This window comes from Betta splendens, chromosome 4 (assembly GCF_900634795.4).
Source record: "Betta splendens chromosome 4, fBetSpl5.4, whole genome shotgun sequence".
Taxonomy (NCBI): Eukaryota; Metazoa; Chordata; class Actinopteri; order Anabantiformes; family Osphronemidae; genus Betta; species Betta splendens.
In genome coordinates this window covers 9,213,222-9,225,493 of record NC_040884.2, presented here as the reverse complement: position 1 = coordinate 9,225,493, position 12,272 = coordinate 9,213,222, and the positions used below count along the sequence as shown (strand labels likewise).

Below are 12,272 nucleotides of genomic sequence, written 5' to 3'. Positions count from 1 at the left end.
GACTACAAATGTTTTATAGTATAAAAAGTTCATTATCTGATATCTTCGTCTACTACACTAGCATCTGTTTGCAAAGTAATGTCGAAAATATGTATCCCTGATGCCCTTGTTACGTGTTAAAATAGTTATGTTTATTATGTATGTTTAAATGTGTTCGATTTATGTACCGGCCCCTTCAAGGCGTCCCGTCTTGAAGCTGTCCTTACCTTGCCGTTTTAAATACATCTATGCAGCGTAGCTTTTTTATTATGCTGCTTGTATTATCACACTTTATTTTAAACTAGCATTTGACGGTCCCTAACTTCATGAAAAATTACGAACCAGTTTTTTCTTCGTTTTAATGTAAAACATGTCGACATCTAGTGGATGCATCTAGCAGGTGCAGCTGGACGTCTGATGGATTTGGAAATGATAAAAACGTCTCAAACTTGCCCGGCTTCCAACAGCAGAGGCGCACACTAAACTTTAAATTTGTTGTAATTCCTTCAGTTTTATTACAAACTTCATAGCCTACAGTACAAGAGAGTAGAAACCGGTCTGCGCCGTTTTCTTTAGCTACAGATAGTGCAGTTGTCAAAATCATTCATCTAAGGCACTAAAATCCGCTAAAGCAAAAGAAAAAAAGGTCAAACATCACACAGCTTCACCATGAACCTGAAAACATTTGGATGGGTGTTTTCTGTCAGTAGATACAGCCAGACTTTGGCCTCAGTGTAGGACCCACTTCATAGGTTGATACTGTACTTTCATGGCACAAACATGTCCAATAAATGGAGCAAAAACAGTGGCATAATTAACAGGACAATTCTACAATACGTAAAACCTATTATGACTGCCATAGTACAACCGAGAGAACTCATAGGTGAGATGATGACCACATTCACAACATACTGCATAAGGTAAGAGTTATGCTGGCTCCACCGTGAGAATATTGAGCACCGTGAATTAACACCGTAACCTGTAGGTTCTCTGGCACCATAATGCTAACCATTGTTTTTATGGTTAAAAAGGAAAAAAGATTGTCCACAGTGTTAGGCCTGCAGCCACTGGTCATGTGTGAGGACTTCAGCTGTCCTCTCTAGCTGGTCCCCCATCCACATGACGAACAGCAGAAGAAGAACTGGCTTTCAGCGGAATGTTTTCTTCTGCAGTTCCAGTGCAACCTGAAAAACAATCCAAGCGCAATTACTAGCAGAAATGTGTATATTTAGATTCATATCTAGTTCTGTTCAACCTGTTTATTGAACGTTATGTTGTTGTTGTTGTAGAGAAAACAACAAAGTGGGAATGAAAATACCTAGAGTGAGCAGAGGTAAATACAGTATGACTCATGTACCTCTCTGACTGCTGGCTGAAGTGTCATTGCCCTGGTCTCCGGCTCCTCTTCTCTGGGGCCAGGGCAAACATTGGATTGGCCAAAACAGCAGACTCCCATCATCCCTGGTATTATCTGAAAGTCAATAATAAGTGTTTAACAATGTGGCAGCTTATGCAAGGCTTATGCCTAATCGTTTTAGTAATGCTCCCCACGGTCCCTTGACCTTTGTAGCCATGTCTGCAAACAAACTAAGGGCAAAAACCCACGGCCTGGGTCAACCTGCATAATGGAGTGTACAACACAAACCACACAGTGTTTGCAGGGACATCCTACCCTGTGACAGTGGGGTCGGGATTGGCATTTCACTTCATTTTATCCTAACAGCAAAATCAGGCTGTTACATCTAAAACAGAGGATATACAATGTATGTTATTACACCTGCGGTTTGTGACGACGATATGACTTGGCAGGTGTTCTTCTTGATGCTGAGCATGTTGGCCTCGTTCTTCGGGATGAAACAGTCGACCCATATTGTCTCTGGAGGATGTTTGTGGAACACAGAGCGGATCAGACGCTCCAGGATCTGCGCGCTGCGACGCGACTCGGCGTTTTCCTGTCTGGTGCGTATTAATCCGATCAAAGCCGGTCGGGGACCCGTGGCAACTTTCGTGCGCGCCTTCACGTCCTTCAGGATCTCCTTCAAACACAGTCTGTTGGAGAGAAACGTCTCTCTGAATATGAACATGATAACACGGGACTCTATCGCCCGCTTCTGGCTGTAAACGTCCGTCCTCCGCGTCGCTACTCGCCGCGCGCTTCCGTTGCGTGACGGCCGCGTGTCATTCTGCGTGTCCTGTGCCGCCGGGCTGGATCTCACGTCGCGGTCCTCCGGCTTCACTCTTACGCAGACGTCGCCGCATTTAACCGGCTCGGTACTCGAAGGAGCGTGGGCTGCGCTCGCGTGATCCCCGCGACCGCCCGAGGGCGAGGAGCGGGGCTGTCCGTTGCTTTCCGCGCCGTGAAACATGTCACGTAGGAACTCCTGCAGCGCCGCAGCTCCATCCTCATCCGCGCACTTACCTCCGTTGGCGTCGCCGACCAAATAAATCCTCTCTTTGCCTCCGATCATAGTTAAAATATTCTGAAACTCCCTCTCCTCTTCGGCCGCCAGGACCTCCAGGGAGGCCGAGTCTGCCATCGTTGCGCAATCAGGGCTGCGCGAATCCCATTATTTTACAATGAATCCATCCATCCGCCCATTCACCACCACTGACCGGCGACGCGCACAAAACTTCCTCACGGCCGCCAGGAGCAAATAGGAAGGGTGGGAATGAGGGCTCCCGTCCATTCCGATTGGCTGAGCCACTGAATGGGCGGGATCAATCGGTGGGTGGAATTAATTTTAAAGTTAATCTTTAATCGATAACTAAACACAAAACACCCAAATACTGATTTTAAGCTTTTGATCTATACGTTTAATTAACTAATTTAACATTTCTCCCAACAGCTCCCGGCTAAACCGTGGATGATGAAATCTCACGGTGCAGACGTCACATTCTTTATGTCGACTATGCGCATGGTAAAGGGTCCAGTCGCTCCTCCAGTGCTGTAGATTCCTGTCTGCTTGAAGAAAAGAAACAGACACGGCAACATAAAAAAGTATCAACACAGCGGCTTCGCCCGTTTTCCCTGGGAGATTTCAGGGAAGTTTGAGTTTCAGTCATGCTTGACTTCTTTATAGGATTAAAAATATGACTTTCAACAACAGACACGAGTTCTTGAGACTCTTAAACCCTTGGGTTTCTTAAAGCCACACACGACTGTTATTTTATTAAAAAGTGCAGCCAGGCTGAAATGTCACAGAGTCTGTGCACTGAAATAAACCTAAGGACCGATTCTGAATGCAGAATAAATGATAAACCACTAGAGCTTTTGAAAACCAATACACAAAGTTCAGGGTTTGACCTTTAGACTGGTCGAACATTGATTAGATGGGTGTTGTTGTGAGTGTGATGTTTGACCTTTATTTAGACTATCTGTGTTTGGTGTCTAACATATGCAAAAAATGTTAAAAATACTTGCTATCTACTGACTCTTAACAATGTGAAGGAGAGAATATAGATGACAGATCTAGTTACTGACCTCTTTGTGCAGGGAAAGGAGGACGTCTGGGTCTAGAAGAGACCGTGGACCAGTGAGACACAAACGAAGACCTATACGAACTGCAAGAAATAGTACACTTTTATAAAATAAAATAATATAATATAATATAATATAATATAATATAATATAATATAATATAATATAATATAATATAATATAATATAATATAATATAATATAATATAATATAATATAATATACGTGGCTGAACATTGAACATTAAATGCTATAGTCCCCTGTAGGTAAAATTGATTCTTTTATTACATATCAGACAGGAGGCAAAGCCAGTCTTTTGCTGCCATCTTATGGTTCAAGGTCTGACCCTCCCCGTAAAGAGCAATCCAGATCTGGATTATTTTTATGCGTTACTCTTATTGTATTATGGTAGTATTGTTACTTGGTACAGCTCACCAGTAAACGCTCGGGGCTGTTTAGTAAACAGCAAACTAACTACAGTAACTGTCAAACACGAGACGCTCTGCTAAGCACTGGGTTCGTTGTTGCCACGCCTGACGGTGCGTTAATACCAACAGCATGATGGCTGCCTGTATTTATGGCATCTTGTTGGAAACCAGTCTGTACAAAGAGGCGATCAACAGCAGACGTCGCATGTGTCAACGACATTTAGACAAACCTTCGCAAATCACGTTAGAAAAGCTGGAAACAAGCCTGGATCCAAGCGTGTGATCATCTGGAATCATGACTCACAGATCATGTGACCTACATGTTTACTCATGCTCATATGACATTGATTAACCCGTGTGGGTCACAGAGACAGAATGCACTCAAAGTAGTTTTAAATGCTCATATTTCAGCCTCCTTTGGACAGTTCTCCTCATGCGCCTTGTTTCCCAACACTTCGAGCAGTGCTGTAATATTTTATGATTTCATGAGTGAATAATTAGTGAGCTGCATTCAAACTCTGCAACCTGTTATTTTCTCATGCGACACCAGACGTCGGAGCGACGAGAGATGAGCTGCAGTCAGAACGTGTGGAGGCAAATGTGAGCGTTCTGGGGCCGCGGAGGCCCGACGTCCTCCTGCAGGGACATCAGCTGGCTCATTGCTTTCATGCTGATTGTGCACCGGCCACACTGCAAACAAAAGACTGCACATTTACTTGTCTCATAACAGTATTACAGCTCATTACACATGTATGTACCGTTTCAGTCCACTAATATCAACGCGGCCCAGTCGACTCTGGGGGCAGTAGTGAAATACAGTGAAAACCTGTGGTGAAGGAATGTTGCTGGGGCGTTAGTTCATCCGGTGACGTGGGGTCGGTTCTTGTGTTTGGTGGCTCAGATTCCTCTGTGGAACCTGAGATTGGTTCAGGGAATGATGAAAGTGAGACAGGAATGGGCACAACAACACTCTTTAATATCACACTGCCTTACTTGTGAATTGACACTATATTTAATAAACCTAATTGAATCCTTTTACATATAAAAATTCACAAATGCAGGTAAATTATAAAATATTTTTCTTAAATTAATTGATCCTCTCTCTTTTTCGTCTTCTATGACAAACTTAACAGAAGAACAGCAGCTTTGTTGGTGCTATAATATTCTAAACACTAGTTTTCACATTAGGTGCCACTCTTAGGAGGATAAAGTGGTTCAGAAGATAACGCCTTGTCAAACAACAAAAAAAATTCATTCATTCTTTATAATTCATTTAAAATATTTGAAGTGTATATTTGGAGTTCTCACCAACAGTTTTGTTTCCCACAAGCAAGAGAAGCAAATGAGCAATTAGTGTCCGTTTTTGAAAGCGCACAACTCCGACAACAAACGCCTGTGTCATTTTGAGGAGGAAAGCAGGAACAGGAGGACGAGTCTGTGGGAAGCAACAGGCTTTATGTAGTTCATACTGGAATAGACTGGGAACAATGGCTATTGTATTTCAGGAGCTTTGTCGCTTCAGAGCCTGTGATGTGAGGGAAAGTTGATCTCACGTGTGGGAAAGTACCGCACAATGTATGCACTGTGAGTTGAAAGAGAACATGTGCAACTGTAACTTAGCATTAAAAAAATGTGCACGTGAGTGAAGTCTATTCAAACGCGTTGCCACGTCACTACGTCATCACTGACGCGTGTGTAAATGGCGCAAATGTGTAAAAGGCTGCAATTCTGGTCCAGTCCACTAGAGGCCAGACCAGCACAGGTCTGTCTGACGTCATCTGAGCATGTGTTTGTTTGTATGAGTGCTATGCATAATTTACATTTTTATTGGAGCAGCCAGTCATTTTAATGACACCCCCACACACCTGTGGTTTCTTTTGCTTCACTATAAACACCTTGAACAGCTTAGCATTACTTGTGTTACATCAGTTAAAACGACTCCACTTCCACGTCTTGCGCTAATGAAAAAGCATAAATCAAATCATAACATTTAGTGTTACCAGACAGTTTTACTGTGATGCACTGCAGAAGGTAAATTAAAGTGTCGTGTCATAAATCTTAGTCGTGGGTCCTTGAGCGCTGTCACCTTTAGGTGGCAGGATTGTTTCATTTATCTGGACTGAACACAGTCGACTTGAAGGCTCTCGCCCAGAAGATGGGAGCATTTTCCCACTGGGAGAGAGACCAGTGTTCACACAACATTCCCTCCCTGTGCACACGTGCTAAAAAAACAAGCCTTCTGGTCCATAAATTATGTTTATGATGAATATGAGTGCATTGGATGTGATTTCAGAGTCTGGGCCAGCTCATCTTATTCACAGTGTTCCTACTACAAGATGACACATCCAAGTCAAATAACAAACTGGATGTGTGTCGTCGCCGCAGCACCATCTGTTAAGGTTTTGGGACACGGTTTGGTTAAGCTGTTGATTTGAACGCTGATTGTCAGAAATGATTCAAACCGCAAAGACGTCACTGATTTCCCGTCAAAAGATGTCCCTTAATTTAATGGTCTACCTCAAGTGTCAGTTACACACCAACTGAAACACTTTAACTATTTATTACACCATTGTCATCATTATTGTGACTCTTTAACTGAAAAATGACCATTATCTCATTTCAAGTTCTCCTAATCACATTTGTAAAGTTTGATTCTCTGTCTCTCTCTGCATTGTCCCTTTTGTATTTTATTTGAATTTAGCATCATAGTTTTATTATTAGTGTGATATGATAATGTTTTAAAGCAAGTTATATAACTCATATACTTTGTATAGTTCACATGATAAATTGGCTTTTGTTGCTGATCTGGCTCAAGTTGTTTCTCATGTGGTCCAAAGCAAAACTAAAGATTAGAATGAAATAAATAAATACTAAATGTGTATTTATGTACTCGTATAAAAGCATGGTTTTGAATCAATTAAACATTTTGACCACCACTGGTCTTTCCAATCTCAAATATATGCCTGAGGGCTAACAGTTCACAAACAGAGCATACAAATACATTTTGTGTTGTTGTGTTTATGCACACGTTGAGGCAGAGGTCATAGGTTACAAGTTAACTCGTAGGTGCACAGCCCCGAGGAACGCTGTTAACTAAAAGAAAAAAGGGAAAAGACAACACAAGTGTCCTCCAGAAGCCTCGCTCCTCCTCGGTCCATCCTTTCTCCAGGCCTGAGACGCTGACAAAACCAAACAAACAGTCCACTGTAAGCAACTTTTCCAGCCCAGCGGGTCTGGACACTGAGGGTTTGTCCTCAGAGAGGGATGAGGGGCTGGGGGCGAGGGCACAGATGGCAACACCTTGAATACGTCAGACTAAACCCACAGTGCGTGACAGGTCAGAGGTCACGCTCCACAGACCTGAGTGTAGGATGAGTCGAGGTAATTAAAGAGCTTAGAGAAGGCCTGAACGAAAATTGGACAAAACGTATTAACTCTAAATTCTTTATTTTTTTGAACCAAATATTGTTTAATAGAGAAACATGAAACAATCTACAGAGACCATTTCAGACTTCATAACCTATTATTGTTTATTTAGTTTATTGCTAAAAGGTAGAAATTTATTTTTCTAGAATGAAAAATAAAATATTATTTTATAATTAATATTGTTACTTTATATATATATTTTTTCTGTTACTAAGAAATATTATGTTTTCTCTAATGGTCTGAAGCAGAAATCTAAAAGTCTGAACAGACTCTGTCCTTGAGTTGTGTAGTGAGCTGGCATTGTTCGCCTAGGCTACATCTCCATGAGCCAACAAAGGGGGCGTCTTGTTGCCAAACTAACAACCTTGTCTGGGCGCGAACGTATATTTTGCCATCTTAACATGTTAAAAGCATAAAACGTTGGAGGACCTTCAGCCGTGTGGCGGTGCTTTATGATGCAAATCTTTCAAAAACATACAGTAAAGGGCAGGGTATGAATCGGGGGCCTTGGCCGCATTAATTGAATTTCCTCTCGTGAACCGCAGGCACAGAGATGCATGAAGAATGGCGTGAGTGAGCAGAAGAAAAGGCAGTGGCCATGGCCAGCGTTGCCTTCAGAAGCTAAACGCGCTCAGCGTCATTGTGTCTTCTGACGGCAAACGACGGCATTAAACGCGAAGAAAAGAAGGTATGTCTCTGAACCAACAATCGCACGGGTGTTCGGCGTTCCACTCGCAGCCCGCTGAAGTGAGAGGGAAGTCGACTATACACGTAGTAATGCTGCTAATTTACCAATTACTACCACTAATTGCTGCCTCCTGAGGAGAGGTTAAGGAGATGAGTCTATGGCGCTCTGACCGGCTCCCCGCCACCATGTCATCCATTCTGGCACCTAATCGAGTTATCATATCAACAAATCTCCCATCAGGGGCCCCGCGCTTGACAGTCCCAGAAAGAAACCCAGAGGGGGACAGCAAATTTCTAGCAGCAGGACACTGAGGGAGGAATCCGGGCTGCCGGGCGGCGGTGAAAGCTACCTGGAGCTGCTTGTCAAGCTCCCCTCGGGGGACGACACTCAGACTGGACCCTGCAGCTCCAGCCCCGCAGGCCTGGACATTCCCCAGGAAAGAAGCATGAGAACTGGGGGGGAGCATAGTGCACATTATTTAAGTCTGCACACAATAGTACGGAGGGAGCACAATGTGGGATCTTGCAGGGTTTGGAGTGGAGAGCGGTGGCGGCGGACCCCCTGTGGTGGCGTGAGGGGACAGGGGGTCAGGGTTTAAGAGGCACGCAGACCCCGCCTAGGGAGAGGGTTAACGTACTGTTAATCGGAGGTCAGAGATGTGCCTCCGCACTCATATATCACCACTGACAGCACCAATCAGTGATGAGCACCGGCTCCAATCTTCCCCGTCATAAACGCTGCACATTGGTGCTATACAGCTAAATGACTGTGTTAAGGGAAGGGCACTTTCTCTTGTTGTGTCTCGCAGCTGCGTTAAGAAGTGATCAAATGAACCAGCTGCTGTGAAGAAAACGAGAAACACGCTGGTGTAACGGCATTCATCAGAGAGAAAAGGCTTCGTCAAAGCAAATAATGCACAAGATCAGTTATTATTAAATTAGTATAGTTATTATATTTAGGACACGGACAGTGTCAGTCTGTCAATATCAAGAACAAATTAACTGCAATGTGAGCAACAAATGAGCCTTTGTCATTTGAAACCAGCCCAGCTCAGATGCAAAGAATGATGGTGGTGATGATGGTGATCATACAGTAAAAATGATAAAAAAAACATATGCAAAATAATTAAATGAACCCAAATGAAAAGAGTAGCACAAGTAACACCAAACTACGGATGCCAACAACAATCTAGAAGAAGAACATTTTAGGAACTCCAGTTTATTGTGGAGCTGCTGACGGCGCATGGAGGCGTGAGAGCGAGCATTCCCAGGATGCACTGGGGCGTCGAGATAAGACGATAGGGGCGGGACCTTGCTCAGCAGAGATGTGAACGTTTGACACGCTCTTTCACCATCAGGTTGTCTTCAAAAGCATAACTCACATCCACGCAGCTACCTGCACGCACACGCACACACACACACACACACACACACACACACACACACACACACACACACTGCATGACTCACGCCTGCATCAACAACTGATAACTGAGATGTCATCAGAAGTTTGTTGTTTTGAGTCTGCGATAAGATTTTTATCCTGCTGAAGTGCTGAGATGTGGCCTTGCGACAGATGAGCCTCTGACCTACCTCGCTTGTTATTCCCTCTCATGGGCCCATTAATCGAATTAGCTATTCATGGAGAAGTGTAGAGTGCACTGAATTAGTCTGTCTGCTCTGCTACCTCTCAATCCTAAGAGTCTCCTTAGTGGTGCGCTGGCGAGTTCCCATTGTATCTCGCTTTGTCTCCTCGGGCCTGCGAGGGTGGAGGGGGGACGGGGCAGGTAGGGAGCAGCCCGCGGGGGGGGGGCTAACCTTTGCCCCCGCCCTGGAGAGGGACTTGGGCCTATCAAGCGGCACAATGCTCCCAGCGCACAGCCCTCGCTGGCTGCCTGCTGCTACCCACAATGAAGCGCTTTGCCGGGGTCTCTCTCGGCAGAAAGGCCCCCCGGAGCGCAGATCCCCGTCCCGGGGTCTTTCAGCGCTTTCTCCCCTCTCTACCTCTGGCCCTCACTTAGACAGATAGGAAAAACTCAATAACAGCGAAGATTGAAGGGAGACAAAGGCCTTTAGAGGGCATCTTAACCCGCAACAACCAGCGTCAACATCTGTGGGGAGAGGGTGGATGGAGAGACAGCGTGTCTGCCGCGGACAGAAAGGGCCCTTTCCTCGTGGCCAGTCACACTCAAAAGGCTACAGTGTTGTTTTGTTGTGCACGAGGGGGATTCGGACCCCGTCTCCTTTCAGCGGCGGCTGAACCGCACCGCGGTGTCGACGAGGCGATTTCGTCTCGCCGAGAGCGCCGGGGCAAAAGATGAAGCAAAGCCTGAAGAGCGGCGCCTTTCTTTCGCGTGGCCCGCGCCTTTGGGAGGGGTGAAAAAGATTATTGTCGTACACGTTGAGTTAAAAAAAAAAAAAGGACGCATCAAAGTCGGCGGGGAGCGTGGCTCGGATGGAGGGAGCGAAGGGTGGATGTAACGACATGGACACATGTGACGGGTTAGCGTGTGTGTGGTGGCCACACACACACACACACACACGCACACACACACACACGCTGATGCAGACGTGTGGGAGTGTATTGGATTCTCATGGCCTGTCTGGGAAAGACACTGTCCCCTCTTTCTCTGCTTCTGTCTCATTCTCTCTCAAGCGTGTGGTCTCCTCTCATGTGAACACGCTGCCGGCATAAAGGGCCTCTTCATCGCTCTCGCTCGCCCTCTCTCTCTTTCGGTTCCCTCTCGCATCCCGATGTGAAAAGGCTTCATTCACTGGGCCCGGCGCTCTGACTCCCACTCGTCCCAATTTATCAGTTACTGCCAATTGGGCCTAACTGGGACCTTGTGGGAATCCAGGTGCTTATCATTAATGCTGCTTCACTGTGGTTTATGAGGATACGCGGGAAGGAACTGCGTGTCATGTCTCTGCATGTCGGCGGGGGTGACGCCAAAACCGCGCTTCCCCTCCCTCCACGCATCCCGACACACGCCCACACATGCACATTCATACAGGGAGACAAGACACGCTGTCTTTAGTCATGCCAACATGCACAGTAGCTCAAAAGCTTAAATGTCTTTGCACTGTTAAAGTTCTGATGTCGCTGTGTGTGAGTCTCCAGGTCCTGAAGTTCTGCTGGCTCTAGACAACACATGTTTTCGGTCAGATTATCATAATATTGCTTTTCTAGGATAAGTATACAGTTTCAGGTCTGGATGCAAAAACGCATTTGCAAACCATCAAAGGAAAGTGGATAATGACAAACAAAGGCTAACTGTATATTCTGAGATCGAAATCTTCCAGACAAACCACATCCCGAAAAGCCGCCGCCTCACCAAATACGCAGCCCCGCGTGGACTTCCTGTCAGAAGTCTTAGAAGTGACACAGACACAGTCATGCTGAGATCAAAGCAGAAGGTCTGTGGGTGTCTGAGCGCAGAGCGAGAGATTATGTTTGGTTTGTACAGTCAACATCTGTTCTGTCAGAAGCACCGGGAGCCACTTCGAGCAGCACCAGCTATTTTAAAGGGCGCCGCATGACAGCGGTCGCAGATTCAGCGTCTCTGTGAATCAAATGTCAAATACCTCCTCACACCTCACAGGTGAACGCAGGAGCGGATCTGGAAGCTCGAGACCACGGAGAGTGTGAATGTTGGCCCTTTTCACGCTTTTGATCACCATCAAATCACCCTCGGTTTGTGCATTTATTCAGTGAAGAGTAACGGGAGACTCCACATGGACAAAACAATGAACGTACATTGACTTTTGCATCGTCTCTTTAAATAACGACGATTACGGGGTTCTTCGCGGTGAATAAACGTCAGAGCAGGCACAGATGGAGAAGAGGAAAAAAAAGAGAAGAATGTCTAGCACGCCCTCGCACGCAGAGGACAACACACTTAACGTGGGACATCCCACTTCCTGTTACATGGGCGATAGGAGGACGGACACTTCAAAAAGTGAAAGGCCTGTAAAAGGAAACAAATCCTTTGAGGGCTGTGGGCGACTGGAGCGAATGCCGGCGGCGGCATCCTTAGCTTCTCAGTGAACCGGGCCGTAATGTTCATTAGCCCAACGAGGAGAGCGCGGGGGGCGCGAACGGAGGGCGCACCTTTGTTCCCTCGCCCGGAGCCAGGAGAGGTCCAGCAGCATTAGCTGTGGATGAGCTGAGGTGAATGTCGGCGTCTTAGCGGGGGAGCGGGGGGGTGGGGGGGACTCTCCCAACTCATAATCTCTTGTATTGCTTCCCCCATGGTGCTCCTTATTTCCAGCACC

At 45.8% G+C, this 12,272-nt stretch overlaps 1 protein-coding gene across 2 annotated transcripts; it reads right to left on the bottom strand.

The window, feature by feature from the left end:
• Nucleotides 1-470: 470 nt before the first annotated feature.
• On the bottom strand, nt 471-2,684 carry LOC114854395 (uncharacterized). 2 transcript variants are annotated; one of them, XM_041070573.2, is made up of 3 exons: nt 1,761-2,684; nt 1,337-1,450; nt 471-1,163 (listed from the first exon to the last, which is right to left on the bottom strand). In XM_041070573.2, exons 1-3 carry the CDS (start codon nt 2,514-2,516, stop codon nt 1,128-1,130), a joined length of 906 nt encoding a protein of 301 aa, XP_040926507.1. In that variant the 5' UTR covers nt 2,517-2,684; the 3' UTR covers nt 471-1,127. The 2 variants fall into 2 exon arrangements, with proteins under 2 accessions (XP_040926507.1, XP_029004559.1); XM_029148726.3 differs by having other exon boundaries at nt 1,757-2,676.
• Nucleotides 2,685-12,272: the final 9,588 nt, after the last annotated feature.